Source organism: Gymnoscopelus microlampas (genome assembly GCF_963454915.1).
Source record: "Gymnoscopelus microlampas genome assembly, chromosome: 8".
NCBI classification, from domain to species: Eukaryota; Metazoa; Chordata; class Actinopteri; order Myctophiformes; family Myctophidae; genus Gymnoscopelus; species Gymnoscopelus microlampas.
Genome location: NC_139945.1, coordinates 11528532 through 11548963, shown reverse-complemented (window position 1 = coordinate 11548963; position 20432 = coordinate 11528532). Strand labels below are relative to the sequence as shown.

General features: G+C 41.4%; 1 protein-coding gene across 3 annotated transcripts in view; it reads left to right on the top strand.

Moving 5' to 3' along the window:
- The first annotated feature begins 2955 nt into the window (after positions 1–2955).
- The window catches only part of cluha (clustered mitochondria (cluA/CLU1) homolog a), a 35005-nt gene continuing 17528 nt past the window's right edge, over positions 2956–20432 (top strand). The window contains exons 1-9 of one of the 3 annotated variants that reach the window (XM_084065053.1): positions 2956–3334; positions 11046–11233; positions 12299–12470; positions 14213–14356; positions 16214–16341; positions 16990–17144; positions 17954–18079; positions 18990–19137; positions 19777–19869. In XM_084065053.1, coding sequence (XP_083921179.1) covers positions 3199–3334; positions 11046–11233; positions 12299–12470; positions 14213–14356; positions 16214–16341; positions 16990–17144; positions 17954–18079; positions 18990–19137; positions 19777–19869 — 1290 coding nt within the window. In that variant the 5' untranslated portion in view covers positions 2956–3198. Of the gene's footprint in view, positions 3335–4496; positions 4587–11045; positions 11234–12298; positions 12471–14212; positions 14357–16213; positions 16342–16989; positions 17145–17953; positions 18080–18989; positions 19138–19776; positions 19870–20432 lie in introns of those variants that run through there. The other 2 variants (XM_084065054.1, XM_084065055.1) reach the window with 2 other exon arrangements.

Below are 20432 nucleotides of genomic sequence, written 5' to 3'. Positions count from 1 at the left end.
TTATGCTTCAAGACACAGTATATAGGGTGGGGGGTCATCAGCCCTATTGTCTCAGCTCTATGTTCCCTCAACCCTCTGCTCCCACTGTCTAGCGCAGTGGTTCTCAAACTTTACATTTCAAGGACCGCCCTTAACTCTGACAGCAAACAAATGGAACCAAAGGTTTTGTATACTGTCAGAGTTACAGGCTTGTAAGGGTCAATTTAGAACCCCCTAAAGGAACCCAGAGAGTCCCTGGACCTTTGAGAACCACTGGTGTGGAAAGACATAGAGTTGGGGTTAGGGGGTTAGGGAACATTGGGCTAAGCAAACATCAGGTAGTAGGGGTAGGGTGGGGTTGGGTGAAACTTTAATGTTCTCCAGAGGTAATTTGCTTTACAGACAGTAGGTTAGTCCGACACAAATACATATGCATCATACACAAAGACATGTCATGAGGCAAATGAAGTGGATGTGAGGTGACTTTGTCCATAGCATCCACCACCTTTTTACAATGTTAACAGCCTACCACAACACGTCACAACGCTAGTTATGACAACACCAGTTTATCTTTTCCATAACTACTGTATCTAAACTACTAGGCAAACTAATTCTACTCTCCCAGATTTGCTTTTTCACATTTCCACAGCATAACGTATGTCACACACTATATGACAGCATAGCAGGGAAGTGTTAGGTATTTCACTCGCATCTGCAGATAATGTCTTCCATTGTTATGAAAGCCTCTTTCTTATCTATCTTTATGATGAGTAATCTAACTTGAACAGGCCTTGAAATATATTTTACGTTTTAAAAGAATATTGCATTTTATTTGATACCGTAAAACACTTTCTTTTTTTGGGAATATTGTCTCCAGCAATAGCGCAGTATGGCACCTCCTGGTTTCATATACAATAATGATGTGTAGAAAGATTCTTTAAATCTGGTCCTTGGTTGAACATAAGCTGTTGTTTGATTACCGCATATACTGTGTTAACTTCCTATAGCGATCTGTACACATAATTTGAATAAAATGGAGGATTGGCTAACCGTTGTTATATTGTTCTTTGTATTTACAAATGATATTCCAGCATAATATTTAAACACTCTAAGCACTTGTGTTTCAGTGCCATTTCTATGTGTTAAAGCAATTAAGCAATTAAAGCATTCCATTATACAAATATGCAGAGATACTGTATGTGAAAGGTGAAATGGACCAAAAAGAAAAGCCTTAAAGATAAATCTTTTAAGTTTTAAGTCACTTCACAAGTTTACAGATGCAAAAGTGTGGTTGAAATTCTATTTTGTACAAGCTCCCAATTCTATGCAGTTTCAAGACAAGAATCATAAGGGTATAGAATAGAGAAAGAAACAAGGAAAACAAAGACACATATAACATGAAGTCAAACTAGAGATAAAACAAGCCAACAGTGCCGGAGATTAGCTGTTCACAGATGGAGAGGGCGATGCACACACACACACACACACACACACACACACACACACACACACACACACACACACACACACACACACACACACACACACACACACACACGGACGGACGGACGGACCTCACGGACCTCACGGACCTCAATAATCTAGGATCAAAAGTAAACCAATAACCTAGCATCAGTCTAAACAGTATAATATAAAACAATCTATACATTGAAACTTAGGATGCCAGGTCAACAAATGGACCTGGCATCTGTCGAAATAACAAACTATCCAAATTACATTTAAACCTTTGCATAAGACTGCATGATTCAAATGACCATTGTCATAATGATCACAATACTGGTGGTGCACACATCAGGGTTCTGCTAGAATGCCACCAGTAAACACTGTTCAAATGAAATATTGTTATGGGCAGATTAAAGGCCCCAAATGAGGCGATCACCCTATCACAGGGTGATCTCCTCATTTGGTAGCATGCAGGGGCCTTAACACTGTGAATGGACCTGAGTATATAGGCTACTAGTGTAAGTATTAGAAGGGATTATCTAGTGTGATTTAAAATGCCAGAGGCAAACAAATGTAGGCCAGTGTAGCAAAGGTTAAGCACAAATCAGTTACTCTAATCACTCTGCGGTAATTAATTCTTATCTAAGGTGACACATTCCTCAATGTATTATTATTATATTATCTCCATATTCTAACGTTTTGTGATTTTTTGCAAATTAATGCCCAATTGACTATACAGCATCACACAATTGTATTATTTCGAGTTGTAGATCTGCTTAGATCTGCTTTTTTTAATTGGAATCCTGAAAAGTAACAGTTTTGGACACAGAAACAGTTTGGGTGGTTTCCACCAGACAGAGACGATATTCCTTCCCATAGGAGTGGGAAGGAATATCTATCTATCTATCTCTGTCTGTCTGTCTGTCTGTCTGTCTGTCTGTCTGTCTGTCTGTCTGTCTGTCAGTCTGCCTGTCTCTCTTATTATATATTTTCAAGTCTTATCTCTCTACTGTTTACCTGTAGCTACCTATCCTGTGTTTCATGCTTAATTTCCGCTCACAACACGTCACGACACGTCGTGAGTTTGTTGAGCTATTTTCACTAATTCTTAAATATTAAATGTTTGAAAGATGTTTAAAAGATGTTTTAAAAAATGCCATGAATTAGAAAACACATTTTGTTTTCAAATGTATGGAATTTTAATTTATTCATGAAATGATTTTGAAAAAACATTGAATTTGTTCCTAATTTATGAAAAATTCTACATTTTTTAGGATTTTTTGGGGGGAAATGTTTTGAAATAATAATAACAAAATGTAGGAAACAAAAAAATAAAGGGATATTTACTAGTGACCCACAAAAATCGGCCCGCGACCCACAAATGGGTCCCGACCCAGTGCTTGGGAAACAGTGCTGTAGCGCGTGCGTTCGTTTTGTCTCCTCTCGCTCGCCGTCCGCAGACGTTCTGAGGGGGAGGAACCAGAACCATGGAGACGCAAAGGCAAAGAGGTCAATAGGAGGAGGAGGAGGAACCACGTGTGATCAGCGTATAGCACTGTCCTTCCTCACTGACACACTTGTTTTTATAATCTCTCCTTCTTCCAGTCCCTCCTGCCCCGTGTCTCTGGATAACAGCTAGTTTAGGAACACTTTGGACCAGTTCTTTTTTTGCGCAACGGGCTTGTCTGTTGCCTAACCTAAACCTACCGACGCTGTATTACGGTCACACTGACTGACTGACAGACGCCGACCACCATGGTGAGCAAGACAGATGACATCCCCGCGTCTGTGCCGAGCTGCAGCCCGGTGGATCCCAGCTCTGATGGAGAAGGATCTAAAGAATCCACCACCACCATGGTAGTGAAGGATCCCCCATGCGCCTCCTGCTGCGGTGAGCCAGGTTATAACACACCCTTGACTGTCTGTCTGTGAGGGTTTGATCACTTACAAAACCGGCTAGGGTGTTGCTTGCCTTGCTTGCACGACAAGAGCTCTGATCTACAAGCGTGCAAGATGACAGATACCAAGGCGTCGTGGATGCGATGCCTTGTGCAGTGCTTGTAGATCTGCTCTTTGTCGGCAAGCGGCGGCGCATCCTTAGTTGAACTTGAAGCTTGGATCATGGTGTTCATGCACTCCTTCTTCTTCATGGTCCCATCGTGGCTCATTCATTTTCTGCAAATAAATGCATCCCGATTCCTTTTGTGTCAGTGCGTAAAATGCGTAAAGCACAGTGTGTCCTGCTGTGTGGTGAGGTCTGGGTGAGCTGTGTTGATCCTCTGAGGTATAAATGATGATGTCTTTGTGGTCAACAGTAGAAGTCACCAGGTCCACCATTCACTCACTCCACCTTGCACCATAACTCTGTGTTAGCATGTTGCTAAGGTAGCAGCCGGCTAACCGAGAGAGAGAGAGAGGAGACCTGTTTGTGCTACCAGATCACTATAATAATATGACTTATCATTCAGCAGATCTATTGATTTATTTCATTAATGGATTGATAATGATTATTCATCATTACCCAGACAGACTGCACCACTTGTTAGATCTGAGAGGGGGAGGGAGGGAGACCATACTTGCATGACAGCTGGTGGGTGCTAGTTAAGTTAGCATGGAATCGATGTTGTTGTTTTAGGCCAATTAACTGGCGCAATTGAAATTTCATAACACGCATGTTACATGCACAGTGCGCTGTCTGTGACGCGCATGACGCACACATGTTGTCAGCGTGCAGAGACAGAGCGGTTGGTTGAACTGAAGGTCACCTTCAGTGGAAGCTCACAACTGAGACCTTCGGTACAAGGGGGGTTGGTGTCGGTTAGAACCTATAAACATGGCTCTGTCTGCTGTCAGGTGACGGGGGAAGACTCGTTAATTCGGGGACTCTGTTTAAAAACGTTAAATGATCCGTAGGGACGGTTAAGTGGGTCATTTAGGGGTGCAGGGTGGTTTGGTTACATGACGCACCGCGGTGTGTTTGAGTTCCCCCCCTCCTATCGGGGTTGTGATCAGATGGAATGCTCTGCGACCCGGAAGGGGAAGTGTGTTTGATGGTGATCATGTACAGCAGAGACAGAAGGTTATAGCATCATGCATACATACTGTACATACATAACATAATAATAACAACACACTGTGTAAAGGTAAGGAGATGATGGAAACAACGCTGTTTTGATGCCTCACATTGAGTCGATATAGAAGTGATGTTAGGAGTTCCACTTGGAACCTAGTGTCTATTTTTTGGCTGATATTGATATTGAAATTAAAAATGTTTAAAAAATGTCCCCAATATTTTCAGAAATTGCATATACAAGCTCATGCTTGCAGATCTGCTTTGAATAGGGGTTAAGTGCTTAATGCATTGATGAATCTCTGTTTTATTTAATAACATTTCACTTCTCTAAACTGTTTTCACTTTCAGTTTCACATGTAGATCATTGAAATGGCACACACTGTGTGATTAGTTGTAGTGTTGTGACTTGTGTCAGATAATTGTTCCTGTGTGTGTGTGTGTTTACTGAAGTTATTAGATTGGTTATTATTATTATGAACACATTGATAACACTTATCATTGGAGTATCAGCCTATACTATAGCCTATACATCATTTTATGTTCAAACCTACATGGTAATAATCTCATGCATTTACTTGGAAATCATAGTAAGTGCTACAGTCTTTTTTCACATTACTAAATACCAAATACCAAGGCATAAATATTAGATATGGTATCCCCTCCATCTGCATGCCAATAAGTGATAGGTTAATATTGTCATGGGAAGTGATGTTCTTTGGATTCTGTTAGGTTGGACTGTCATTACTGTTGAACTTGTGAGGTCAGTGAGGTCAGACAGATTGGGGCGAGGGGAGACATTTAGTGGGTTTAAGGGCTTAATGTTCATGTGGGGTGAACGGACAGCCTCAGTTAATCTCTGCTCCTGCAGTCTTCCAGACCAGATAAGACTCAAGGAAGGTTACATTATTCTTTGTCTATAGGGCTTGGCAAACATGTGGCTCTTATTTTTTCCATGCATACATTATAGCTTCATGGTGCTTTTAAAGCTTCATGGTATTTTAACCATTCTGTCTATATATCATGTTAGTATAGTCTAAGATAGTATAGACTTGACTTTTGCCTTATGCAATGAGACTTGTTTAGTTAAGACTGCATGCTGTCTATACACTTTTATGGAGACAAAATAAGAGTTTATGGATTCTGATCAGGGCATTAACTATAGCTTTAGTGGGCACAAATAAAAATGGAATACCTTATAGAACAGTGGTTCTCAAGTGTTCACAGCCCACCCCATCTGTGTTAATATCACTTGTAATATCCTCACGGCCCACCACCAGTGGGCTCCGGCCCTCAGGGTGAGAATCGTTTTGAATTGTTTTTAGAAAATGAACCTGAAAAACAAATCTTAGTCATGTTGTGTTGTTATGGAACTGGCTGGCTGCATGACTGTGCAGTCAGCCACACTCTGCTCTTTGTGTGGTGGTGGTGGAGGACAACAGCAGGATGCCATCTTGTGGTGCAACAAATCTCTGGTTCCAGAAAGGCCTTGTTGTCTTGTCGTCCATTGATTCCACAGAGCTGTGTGGCCTTGGTGATGTTTCCATAGCAGCAGCCATGGTCCCTACAGTCCTCATTTCAAGGTCCATGGTCCTGCGTTGTGTGGATGGATGGCTGGTTGGCTGGCTGGCTGGATTAATTAATCTGTAGTCAAAGCGGGACATGGACAGGGAGTGAACTGAACTAATGCTTTGGTGTAGAGTTCAACTAGCTAGAGCAGTAGTTCCAATCAACTCCAGTGTGCCAACCGAGGCACAGACACACTCATTTACAAAAATCTACAAAATAGACAATCTGCTCATAACTCGAGTCAAAATGTGTCATCATGAGTTGAGCTTGTAAATGTGCTATTTTTGCTATGAATGCAGGTGTACCTTGAGATTTTGACCAGCCCATTGTTGTGCCTTGAGCAAACAAAAAGTTCTAAAACCACTGAGCTAGTGTGTACTGCAAGTGTCAGGGTGGCTGACCTCTTTGGATTAAAAACAGTTCTGAGTTGAAGTTTGGTTCTTCTGAGAAAGGTTTTAGGGTCTAGAATTATAGCTCCATCATCACAGGGGAAACATCACTTATTGTAGTGATGTCTGGTGTTATTTGACAGGTATTCTGGACTTTTCCCTCTAGACTGTACTGTAGTATCCTATTCTTGTTTAGTTTTTTTTGTTAATCTTTCCTTGACCCAGTGCCCCGAAAGACCCCTTGCCTTGCTGGAGGGAAGGGGAACTGCATCCTCAGGAGACCTACTGTATAGAGGAGGAGTGTGACTGAATGACCAAGGCCTCACTATGTTAGTTGTGTGTGTTCTGATTAATATTTTACTTGTCAAGCCTGAGTTGTTCGACTGAGCCTGTCTGTTTTTGAAAATGACTTCTAGTCATTTATGTTCTGTCTACTGTAGTTTATTATACCATACACCGAACTTGTGTTACTTAACAAGAGCATTGAACAAGTGACTTTTGGAGTGGACATGGTTGTTTGTCAGTTATGAAGTGACTTACTGTATGTATTTTGTAGGGCAGTGGGTCAAACGGTTGGTTGTTATTACTTCACTTGACTGTGGTTGCAGACATTCTTTTCACAGTTCACTGCCACTCCTTGACTGGCCCAATCTCCTTTTCATGCCATGCTTTCTGCTTTGGTGACTTGGCCAAAACCATGTTTTTCTAGCTTTACTGTGACCATTAGATGACACTGGCACAAACCAACCAACACTGTAATGATTCACTTGGCAGGCTCAGAATGTTTTCATAATCCTTACCTGCTATGATTCTGTTTTGCATTAAGTATTTTTGGCCTTGTATTGAACTAAAGTAAATTAAGCTACCTACTTTTTGTTTTTATTTTGAGAGGATCTTTCAGTGATGTCAATCGTCGTTTGTTCCAGCAGCACCCTTAAGATTTGAGATAATTTAAACAAACATTATTGTTTTATACTCCATTGTGCCAAGAAATACAGACGCCTAGGTAAATCAGAATAAATCAGAATACAAGAAGTATGTTGTTATCACCACCTACGTATGCTACACAGTAAAGTACTAGTGTTTTAAATTACGAGTGTTAATTTAACCAATTGTACTGTAACAAAAAAAGTAACCTGGCTTCATTAGTACTCAGAGTTAAATTAGCATTCAGGCGTTATACTGTGTAGCTCCTATAGAGGCATTTGTACTCTCATTCGTGGCTGTGGGACTAATTGGAGCAATTTTGCAATAGGCTGCAGGATCAGTATGTTGTCACGTTGGTCTCTTGTTTTCAGTGTACTGAATGGTCATACTGTAAGCGCTGGATGCTGTGTGAGTTACCCTCCTGTTTAAATAGATCCCTCATGAAAACACATTTTAGCTACGTTCTCCTTAAAGCTGCAATTCAGAAACTAATGAATAGAACGTTTTTTTAATGGTAGAGTACAGTATGTTAATCATGTGTACATTTTAGCAACTGGTCTTCATCAGGGCAAGAATGGGCCCTGATGAAGACCAGTCGAAACATGTTGGCTTTTAAAATGTTGTAGACATGATTAAAGTACCTTGATTTCAGAGCTTTCCTGTTCCTCAAGTTTTGGTTGCCGTTGATCCTAGAAGCATCAATCTACGTTTTAGCACCTGGTTTATCTCTCTCTCTGTTAGATTTGTCAGTTGGCGTGAAAATGGATGGAATAACGTATAACTTATGTTGTGCTGCTAACACAGCCTTTTTGTTCTATCCTTTGGAACAGTTAAGACACCAGCGTCTGAGGATCTAAGGGTTCTTCTGGACTCATACCTTCAAAACATCTCAGTTAAATACTGTGGCCAGGTGCATTGCCATTTAGTGATTTAATAACCAATGAAAGGATCTTAAAATTGATTCTAAAACTAACTGGCAACCAACCAGTGCAGTGGGACTTCAAAATGAGTGTAATATGTGCTCTCCATCTGGTCGAGTTCTGGACAGTTTGTAACTCAGTTAGACCAGGAAGGTAGTTGCTAGTAATTAAACCATGAAAACCTGACAGAGAAAACACTGTCAAACTCTGGCAATATTGCTTAAATTATAAAGATTTTACGACATTTCAGATTCTGAATTTGGGCCTCCAAATTTAAAGTCAATAATGACGCAGAGGTATTTGACCAGTCCTTCTGTGTGAGTTGAGTGCAAGTGATTGTAATTTACAGACAGTTTACCACTGTGTATGCTGGGCTGGCCGACACTGTACATACAGTACAATAAACCTCATATCCACAGTTTTTTCTATCATTTTTTTTATCCCACGATTTTGCAACCCCTTTTCACCCAGTGCCAATTGTCTAAGTAATCCTGGGCGCTACAATCCCTCTGCCAGCCTAGGGAGCCCAGAGCTGCTCCAAGCAATACCTTCCCAGCTCACTTCCAAAGAAGTCTATTGTGTGTTTGTTTATATATTCTAAAAAGAAAATTTGGGTAGGCCTATTGACCTGATTAAAAAGCAATTGGTTTCTTGAATCACTATGTCACTGTCGGAGAAAGATATTATCTCATGGGAAACTAATCGTGATGATCACTTCCGGCTTCAGGACTTGAAAGGCAGGTTGATTATATGTCAGCATTTCAAGTCACTTTGAAAGGGAAAAACCAAACAAAAGACTTCTGCAACAGATGACACCTGACTCTGTCTGTCCCTTGTGTGTGCTTTAACCCATTCAATCCGGGAATGCATCTGTGTCATTTTAGATTTATTCGGCTATTCAAAAATAGCAGTTATACAAGCTAAAAAAAAAAGTGAAAATGTGTACAAATCTTTGGGGAGAAAAAAATATATATACACACACACACGCACACACACACACACACACACACACACACACACACACACACACACACAAAATTACTGAAATCTTTGTTTCTGGGGGTCCCTGGAACGAAATATTTTGAGAGGGGGTGGGGGGGGGGGGGGGGCGGACAAGTACATATCATTTTGGGGGTCCTTGACATGAAAAAGTTTGAGAACTACTGATATATAGCACGTTTTTCCCCCAAAAAACTGTTAAGATTTAGAAGACATTTATAGAATCCCCAGAAACAAAGATTTTAGTTAAAAATGTTTGCTTTAAAAAATATGTATATTCAAGTTTTTCAAAAAGATTGCAATCTGCGAGCTCGTGGCACGGCACAGCACTACGAGCTTGTATATCTGCCAAAGTATAAAATATGGTTAAAGTGGTTACTTTCTAAAATGACAGATGCTTTTCCCGGTGTTAATGGATTAAGGCTATTGTACGTGATGTACAGAGCACAGCCTTTTTTCCAAACACCTTCCTGCCTTTGGACCAGCTGTTAGACCCCACCCTTTACCATGACACCATTACCCTTGATGCATGGTGCACAAGGACATGTTGGCGGTCGGCCCGTTGTCGTCCCCCTACAAGAGAAAACAGTTGTCCACCCCCCCACCCCCCACATGCTAGGCTAGGCTCTGTCGTGGGTGTTCTGTTCGCATGTCTGCCCGGCTGGTGGGAAGCCAACTAGACATTTCCTTGTAGCCTTGACTGTTACTTGAGAGAGATTTAGCAATGGAAGAAATAAAAAGAATATGAACAGATGTTTGGTTAATGTGAAGAAATGAATGATATATCTCAGTGAGTTTGCATACTGTAGTTTTTCTACAGTATCTCAGTCCTCCTCGGTAGATTTGCCAACAATGTGGTTACTCACAACATGTTGATGTGGGCCCTTTGTTCACTAGCTTGGTTTTAGTCATTGTGCTGATTTCATTCATAGAATATGAATATTAATCACAGTTTTGACACTAGACCAGTTGAGCACCTTCCTTGCACTGTGAATGACAACATTTCCTAAAATGACTAATGAACTTGATTGTAGTTGTTGGAATTATAGGACGGTTTTCCCTTCAACTCACAGACAAGTTGCTATTAGTCATCATAGCCACTGCCTCTCCCTCAGAGCCACTATTATTGCATTCAGTCGTTTGGGTGTGTGTGTGTGTGTGTGTGTGATGGCTTGAAGTTTGCATAAAAATGTTCAGGTATAATTAGTATGCCTCTGTCAACATTGAGGTAGACCTATGTTAATTAGAGTAGTAGTTTATTATGACCGATGAATTTGCTATCGTGGCGTTTCAGTTTCTGTCTCAAAATCAAAAAGACTCTTTTCTGTGTGATGTAGTTATTCTATGTTAGAACTTAGAACTGAAGAGGGCGCTGCCTGCCACCATAGCTGTGCTCTGTTGTTTTCGCTCCTCCCGTTTATCAATATTTCACAATGTATCAGGTAAGGTCATCTACTGTAGGTTCTCTGTGTGTGTATAACCTAGCTGCCTGCCTGCCTGGCAGCACTGTGGTGGATGATATGGTGTTGAACTACTCTACAGCTCTGAAGGCCAAAGAGCATTTCTTGACACTGATTTCTCAACCATGTGTCATGCTTTCAGATTCAAGGATGAGGTGGCCTGAATAGGAACTTGTTTGAGGGCGATCTTATGCTGGATCGGATGATTTCCTGTGTCTGTCGGATGCCAAGTTCCACACTGATTGCATGTTTGTTTGTTGGACCTCAGGGCACAGCGCCGGCACAGTCATGGTGAATGGCGGCGGACATCACGAGCACACAGAGGAGGCGGACAAGCAAGATGGAAGTGGTGAGACAGACGGCGATGATTCTAATGAACAGGAAGTGATCGTGATCCAGGACACCGGGTTCACTGTCAAGATCCAAGCCCCCAGCGCTGAACCCTTTGACTTACAGGTCACTATGAGTGTTACTTTGATGGGACCACAATGGAATTAAGTCACTGGATTTATTGTGTTTTTGTCCTTGACGTTTCCTTTAGAAGCATGTAATGTGTTTTTCTTTAAATCATGACATCAAATCAAAGATAATTTTTCCATAATGTTGTAAAGGTGTGGAAAAACACTAAGGTCATTGCACACCAGGGGACTAACGATAAGATGAAGTGAAAACCGACCTCATTCCGAATAAAAATTGCGTTGCTTTATCGTTGCATAATATTCATGTTCTGTTTAGATGTACTCATGGCACAAACGACAATTAGGGAAAATATATAGTTTTTGGGTGAATTAATCAGAATCGGAATCCCAAAATAAATGCCCCCTGTGTATAACAAAGTAGTAGGAGATTAAGACATAGTAGTCAGACATAGTTGTTGATTAAACCTTGTGAAAACCACCTGGAACCCATTAAAACCGGGAAAGCATCTGTCATTTTAGATTTTAGCTATACTGTATTTCGTCTCTGTTTGGTGGAAACCTCATATTTACAATGTGTCTCAGCGTGACACGTTGTAAGCTTGTAGATGGCCTATTTTCTCTTATTATTTATTTTAAGATTAAAGACTAGTGATAGAATACATATTCTTATTATTTTTATTATAATTATTTATTTTTTGGGGGCTTTTTATGCCTTTATTTAGAGAGGGATAGGGAAAGTAGGCTGACATGAAATGGGGAGAGAGATGGGGCGGTGACGCGCAGCAATGGTGGTCGGGAACGGTAGTCGAACCCGCAACACGCTGTCAGGCTGGCATTGCAGCCTTAGGGTGCCTGGACCGTCACGCCACGGCCCAGGACTAGAATAAATATTCAATCCTCCAGAAAACCCTGACGATCTCAGATATTTCATTAAAGCAGTCTGCAAAAAAAACATCAGCATTTTACATATTCTGCTAATTGTTTATGAAACACAACGCTAGTGTGTGGGGGGCTCCTTTCGCGCTGTTTCACAAATCACAGATTATTGGCCATTTTTCATTCGTGAGATTTTATTTTGCTTTAATCCATGCGTGTCCATCAGGTGTCTCCTCAGGAGATGGTTCAGGAGATCCACCAGGTGTTGATGGACCGTGAGGACACCTGCCACCGCACATGCTTCTCCCTGCAGCTGGACGGCAACGTGCTGGACAACTTTGCTGAGCTCAAGTCCATAGAAGGTCTGCAGGAGGGATCCCTGCTCAAGGTGGTTGAAGGTACAAAGGCCTTTTCTTTTGTCTGGTTGTAATTTGTCATTTATGCAGCTGCAAAGCCCTGCAGCATACTTTCTTTTTAGTTTCGGCAGTTCAATAAGAACAAAACGACGTCATTAGATTTGGACAAATGAACGAACGCAGTGCAAGTCAAATGTATTTGTAGAGCAGCTTTCACAGACATTCAGAGTCACAAAGTGCTTCACAAAAATAAAAGCGGAAAATGTCAATAATGAAACAAAAAAGACTAAAATAAAACAATTGCCATTTAACCAATCATACCAGTGAGAAGGAAATCAATACCGGTATGTGTCACAACACAAAAGCTGTAGTGGCTTGTCGAAGTTCGTTCAGCAGTTCTTGCACCACTGAGACACTTATGTGAACATAGTGTGTGATTGGTCAGGCACTGCATTGCATTCATGATTTTTTTTTTAATGGTTTTATTTCCACAATCTGTCAGCAACGTATCATGGACAGTTTTGAAGAAAGGTTGTCAGAGGAGGTTAGGAGATACAAACCTCTAGAACAGTGGTTTTCAACCAGTGGTCCTTGAGGGAGTACCAGGGGGTCCCAAGCAAAATTAGTTAACATGGCGTCAAAATAATTTTAACCACTTAGCTTTGGCTATTCAAAAATAGCAGATATACAAGCTCATAGCGCGGCACTATGAGCTTGTAGATCTGCTAGATCTGCTACGAAAGTGTGTCAAAGAACATCGGAGGTTAATGTAAACGAACAGCAAAGCAAAGCAAAGTTTGTTGTTTACCCAGGGTGTCGGACTAAGCACGAAGCTTGTTTCCAGCCGGACCCTGCATGGAAGCCTTGCTCAAGGGCTATTCAGCGGTGATTCATGATTGATGTGATGAATTGGGGAATCGAACTAGGGACCTTCCGGTATCAAGGCCGCCCCTCTAACCACTAGGCCACCGCTGCCACAGAGAGATCAGTGGTCAAATCACAGACCGTTCCGACACAGTATAAATAGTGGCAGTTCTCACAGTCAGAAGACAGCAGAGCCACGGTTGTAACACAGATTTGTTCTCAGAGAACTTTGGCCAAGTCTTGCCAATTTGAACAAAGCCGAAAAAAAGTTGCACTCATGGATTCAAGTTCTCAGTCGCCACAACTGACTGCAGTCATTTGGATTCCATACTATAGAACTTAAGCCAGTATGTTGCACAGGCAAAATAGCCGATCTACATCGTGTTGACGCATTGAGAGCTTGAGATGAGCTATTTTCGGTTATTATTTTAAGATTAAAGCATTTGAAGTGCATGGTCAAACCAGAAATATGTTCAGAAGTATCTTCCATAAAACCTTAATGGTCTCGGATGTTTCATATAAGCAAAGGTTGAAGCCTCGATCTGGTTAGCAGTATGTAGAACAGCAGGAAAATCATTACTAAAACATCATAATTTGACATTATTGTGTGGGGGGCTCCTTTCATACGGTTTAACAAATAGCATAATTGGACTTGGCCATACAAATTTTTTCAGTCGTGAGATTTTATTTAGTTTTATCCATGTGGAGAGTGCTGCAGGGTTAAGTCCTCACAAAGTCATGAAATTTGACCTCAGAACCTTCAGTCTGTATCAAATTACGTCTCTTTGAAAGTGTTTCCTCTGCCAGAGGTCTGCACGGTGAGATGTGAGAATATTCGGGTGTGTTTGTTTTGTTGCTCTTCAGAGCCCTACACGGTGCGATGAGTGAATAACGGGTGTGTTTGTTTTGTTGCTCTCCAGAGCCCTACACAGTGCGTGAGGCCCGCATCCACGTGCGTCACATCAGAGACCTGCTGAAAAGCCTGGACCCCTCAGACGCCTACAATGGAGTGGACTGCAACTCTCTGTCTTTCCTCAGCCTCTTCACCGATGGAGACCTGGGAGGTGTGTGTGTGTCTCCTAAACCAAAGATTCCCAAACTTTTTAGGCCGCAACCCCTCCAAAGTTGAGGCATTAAATGTTTTTGTTTGACTCTGATCCACATATGAATATAGGGATGGAGCTCGAAAACCGGGTCCGGGTCCAACCCGGTTCTGAATCTATCGAGACCCGGGTATCAATACGCTTTGGGCTTGTCGAACCTGTTATCGGGTATAGAAGCCCATGACGAAGTCTAAACCATTGGTTCTCAAAGTGGGGTCCGGGGACCCCCAGGGGTCCTTGGGGGGGTTCCAGGGGGTCCCCAGCAAAATGTGTGAATATAGCATCACAATAATTTTAACCTTTTATACTTTGGCTATCCAAAAATAGCAGATCTACAAGCTCATAGCGCGGCACCGAGTGCCGCGCTATGAGCTCATTAGCTGCCAATCACGTAGATCTACGCGAACCTATTTATAGCCGCCACGTGCCAATCGCGTAGATCTACTTGAACTAAAACATTTTTTTTTTTTTTTTTTTTTTTTTTTCAATTTGACCCAAAGACCAAGGAGATATGATTTATCGAAGATATGAAAAATCTTTGGCACTGGCTAGAAATATTCAGAAATACCTCTGGCAGTTAATGTGTTAATGTGACAGTACACATATTAACCAGTTAACAATTTCTTCAATTTTATTTTCCAAAAGTAAAAATGTCCTTCTGTCTGTTAGAAAGGTATTGTATTTGAAGGCCCTAGTAAAATGTAGCGCAAGTGATATATTTTGGTTAAAACAAAGAAAAACACTTTTTTGTTTATAAAGAGCTGAAGAGACATGGAGATGTTATAGTAATTATTACATTACTATTCATAATAAAAATCCATAACACTTATTGCACATTAATGAATGGTTGTTTTAATGATAGGCATTGTTTGGTTTTACTTTTGCCATCTTCATTTAATTTTAGATTGGTGTCAGCCACAAACTCACAGTCACAACTGGCCAATAAAAAAAGATACAGGTTCTGTTCAGAATTTGTCTTTCCACAAAATAATAGAGCAATATCAATTACATTACATTACATTACAGTCATTTAGCAGACGCTTTTATCTAAAGCGACTTACAATAAGTGCATTCAACATAGGTAGGGAACAAAACTACTAATCACCAGAAGTCCTAAGTGCATTTTCTGCTATAACAAGCAACTAAGAGTATACCTAGTGCTAAGTGCAATATATCAGCTACCTACTTAAAACAGATAAGACAAATAGCTAAATCAAATGAGCAAGAGCTAAAACAATGCAATCGACAATGCAATAATAAAATAAGAGTTCGTACAACTAGTTAACAACAAGCAGACAAGGCGAAGAGGAAGGGTATTGTTTCCTGAAGAGGTGCTCAATAGTGGGCTCGATAAAAGCTCGGATCAATAAGCAGGATCGATAAGGTGCTCATTATCAATAAATATTAACAAGCTCTGAGCTCTGTCCCTACAGATCAATGTTGTGAAAATAGCCGAACTACAAGCTCATAACGACTCGCACTGCGAGGCATTGTGAGCTTGTTGATTGGCTATTCTCATATTTTTTAAATCATATCGAAAATGTTTGGAAACTTTTGAATAATTTTGAATTTTTTAAAACAATCTTCTGTTCGGGGGTCCTTGGCACAAAACGTTTTCAGATGGGGGGTCCGCAAAAATGTATACCCAAAAGATAACCGATGTTGTTTCCCATTAACACCTTTTAATTGCATGTGAAGACAGTGTGCGGGAGTCTTTTCTTTTTCAGGGGTCCTTGACACGAAAATGTTTGAGAACCAGTGATGTATGGTATGTCATGTACATGTACGTTAACGGTCCTCCATGGCTGGTACTTGCAGATAGTGGAAAGCGAAAGAAGAAGGGCAGTGAGCTGGAGCAGATCGACTGCACGCCCCCAGAGCACATCCTCCCTGGCAGCAAAGAGCGCCCCCTGGTGCCCCTCCAGCCACTGAACAAAGATTGGAAGGTAAACGGGAGGAAGTATTAGTTCATGTGAAGAAATGTGAAGCTTTGGCTTAGAAATAGAGTCTAAAGGGAAGCACTCACATCCACAGCCAAAATGTACAGGTGCTGAACTAAGATACGTACACTGGAGAAGGAAGGGAAGTCCGCACACTGTGTCTCAGCTCCCAGTAGAAAAATGTAGTCAGTTGACAACATTTCAACCCGAATGGGTCTTCATCAGGTCTGATATATGTGTTGTATACAAACAGAGGACAGAATCACAATCAATGGCAGCTGTTGTAATTAACCACTGACACACCCACCCGATCCCGTTTTGATGCGCTGACTTGTCACATGGCTTCATGGCTTCACCCCTCCTCCCCTGCGACAAGTCAGCGCATCAAAACCACGTGACTTCCATAGGGAATGAATTGAAACGGCTTCAGCCCCCCATGAAGCATGCGTAAAGCATGCGTCGAGTGTTTTAACTGTGTACGAGGCCTAGTGGATTATTCTGACCCATCCCTATTCCTACACTAGAAAATGTTTTAATTGCTCACAAAACTGGTCACATTTATGCAAAAGTGTGAGCATTTTTCAATCAAGGTGAATAACCGGCTTTACTGTAAAAAGACTTGCTTTGAGCTCATGTTTTCTCCTGTCCCACCAGCCTATGCAGTGCCTGAAGGTCCTTACCATGAGCGGCTGGAACCCGCCGCCCGGCAACAGGAAGATGCACGGTGACCTCATGTACTTGTACATGGTGACAGTGGAGGAACGGCACATCAGCGTCACGGCCTCCACGCGTGGCTTCTACCTCAACCAGTCAGTCCAAAGTTCCAACCTCCATGTTACTCTGTATTATGCCAGTTAAATTCTACGTCCACTTTGAGACCATTAACAACTTTCACCTTCGAAAAAGAATGAAATTACAAGCTCACAGCGCATCGTGAGCTTTGCAGATCTGCTTTTTTTCAACACCCGTCATATGCCGAAGTTTCAGTGAATGTGAAACAGGAGATAGTCTCCTGGCCTATGGCTCTGGAACTGTGGGTTCTCAAGGCTACTTACTGTACAGTGGTTCACTTTGAATGTGAATTGCGTTGCATTATAGTGCACAGAAATACGACTCTGTTCCTGGAGCAGTTGATAGTGTTTGTTGCTAAGAAACCCACCTCCACTGACATCTGGTGGCCATGACCTCTAGTGCTAATTAGTATGCTTCTCTACGTACGCTTGCTCTTGTCCTTGTATTGCTCTTGCTATTTGCAGAACTTTCTTTTCAGTGTAAGTTGACCTGAGATCATTTTTTAAATGAGCTCAAAGCTATAAAAAGGCATTCTATGACACAAGGCACAAAGTGGATGGTTAAAGTTATACAAAATAAATGATTGAAATTGAATCATGTGGATCTCAGGATCCACATGGGAACGTGATATCAGCCGTTTATTATGACGCATATACATGTATGTATGACGCCTGACTCAATTTGGGCAAGGTTTCTGCTCGAGTCTTGTTGACGTCCATTATAAAATAAAAGTTAAATATTTCAAAAAGTGTGGAAAAAATAGACAGCTAGGCTCCTGCAGAGCCAGACCGTAATAATGCTTTCATAATGGTTTGTGTTTTTCCAGGTCTACGACCTACACCTTCAACCCCAAGCCAGCCAACCCCAGCTTCCTGAGCCATTCTCTGGTGGAGCTGCTCAGCCAGATCAGTCCAGCGTTCAAGAAGAACTTCACTGCCCTACAGAAGAAAAGGCAAGGGCCTCTCCGTCTCACTGCATTAATTTGCTTCCTTCTCCTTGATACTGCTCCCTCACGTCCTGTCAGTGGGTCGTGTTCTTCTGTAGAATGTCTTTTTGAAGGGCGATGAAACCCTTTGAGGCTGATTTTGTAGTTTTCTGGTTTGAGGGTAAAAATATGGCAGGCTGCATAAGGCTGACCTTATGGTACACCGTGATGTAAGCAGCACATCAGCAGCTAATAAGATTTATAATAGGGGTGTTGGGTTTCGGTGCGTTAATGTGCACTGACAATACTGCTGATTGATTGATTAAGTACTTTATTAGTCAGAAATGTGAACGGCACTTGGTACAGTAAGACATTAAAGCTAAAAGGATAACACAAAAGTCCTGCAGACTTGTTTCAATTGTGGTCCTATGTATTCAATTCATCAACATAGCATACAAAATTAACACAATAATACATGTCATCAACAAAATACAAACACTATGTACAAAAGAGATGGAAAAATTACATTTACCTTTGGTCTCCTGATGTTTTTTTCAGGCCAATTTTGAAAGAAACCAGTGTTGCACATCCTTTAATCGATGGTGTCAGGGTATTCCACATTTTGGTGGCTCAATGTTTGTACTCAATTTTTGGGGTTTAGAACAAACATATCATGGTTGCTCCCTCCAGTGTTGTGGCTGTCACTCACTTCGGAGAAGTAGTTTGACAGTAGCTTACTGCTGTCTATGCTAGCACATTGGTACACATATGGCTTTGGAGCACACCTAAATCTAACACACCCATTATTCATTTGATTAGCAGCAGCTTTAAATCCGTTAAATTCAGCCTAGAGTTTTTTTTTATTTTTTAGAAGGGAGTGGGATGCACTAAACACAAAGCAAGCAGTCAGAATGATCCATATCTTGTTGGTTTCTAGGGTCCAGAGGCACCCGTTTGAAAGGATAGCCACACCCTTCCAGGTGTACAGCTGGACAGCTCCACAGGTGGACCACGCCATGGACTGTGTCCGGGCGGAGGACGCCTACACCTCCCGCCTGGGCTACGAAGAGCACATACCTGGACAGGTAAGCACACAACATGCACTATGACAGGAGTCATCAAGGTTTTTCAGGCCAAGGACCCCTTAGCTGAGAGAGATGAAGCAGGGACCCCCAACTACATATTGTATAAAACTGTGTTGCAGATTAAACCTTTTCATAGATGGCTTCATAGACTTGTTTGACAGCACTATCATCAGTGTATGTTGGATTCATGTTAATGTGTATTTTCAGACATTTAATCACTTCAACCGTCAATACTTAAACGTTTCACTCTGTACTTAGTCTGCTCTACACCAAACCTCTTTGCCGAAAATAGCCGTTCTACAAGCTCACAACGTGTTGTGAGCTTGTAGAACGGCTAAAGTTCTCCTCAGAATAGGGATGCTAGGGGTTCAAGTGGTTAATGTAAAAAAAAAGATCCTGTCACACAAAGATTTGGTGCCCCCCTGTCCTGGACCCCCTGTTGAAGACTCCTGCATTATGAAATAACTCTGAAATAAGAAAAGAAAATAACGCAGTATAAAAGAGTTGACCAAGTACAGAGCTGACACAGGTTAACTAAGTGTTTGTTTACTAAGTTATCGAGGGTTTAAGTGGTTCAACATGCCATGTCAAAATATTGATGAATGCTCATTTCTACTACTGGATACTGCAACCTTCCAGACCAGAGACTGGAACGAGGAGCTGCAGACAACCAGAGAGCTGGCCAGAAAGAATCTGCCTGAACGCCTGCTGAGGGAGAGAGCCATATTCAAGGTACTGCACACAGTGTTGGTTCAGCAGATGGGTACTTATTAGCACTTATGGCACTTTTCCACTGCATGGTTCCAACTCAAATTGATTGGTTTTGATTTTCCATTTGGCAAAAAAAAAGTTTTTTTTATCGCCTCAGCTTGCTTGGAACCTCAATCGAGGCGATACCAGCTGACGCAGAAATACTGCAGACTTACTGGTTGGTCAGAGAGACTGGTCACTAGTGTCAAGATCGACTCCACTATGCTACATGGAAGTTTCCAAATTCTGTTTGGAATCATTTGATCCACTATACCTTCCAATCCGGGAACCCCTTTTGGGGTAGTTGTTGCTACTGTATGTACAGTATATAGCAACATAATGTTTTGTAATTTTTTAATAAATTTCAGGATTTAGAAGGCGTTTTTAGAATCGGCCTCAGGTCTAAATGGGTTAACAAACTTTTATACTAGCTCCCAAATTCTGTTTTTGATTGATTGAATACTTTATTAGTCAGGAATGTAAACGGTACAGTCAAACATTTAGGCACAAATGACAAATAACACAAAAAAGTCCTGGGGACTCGT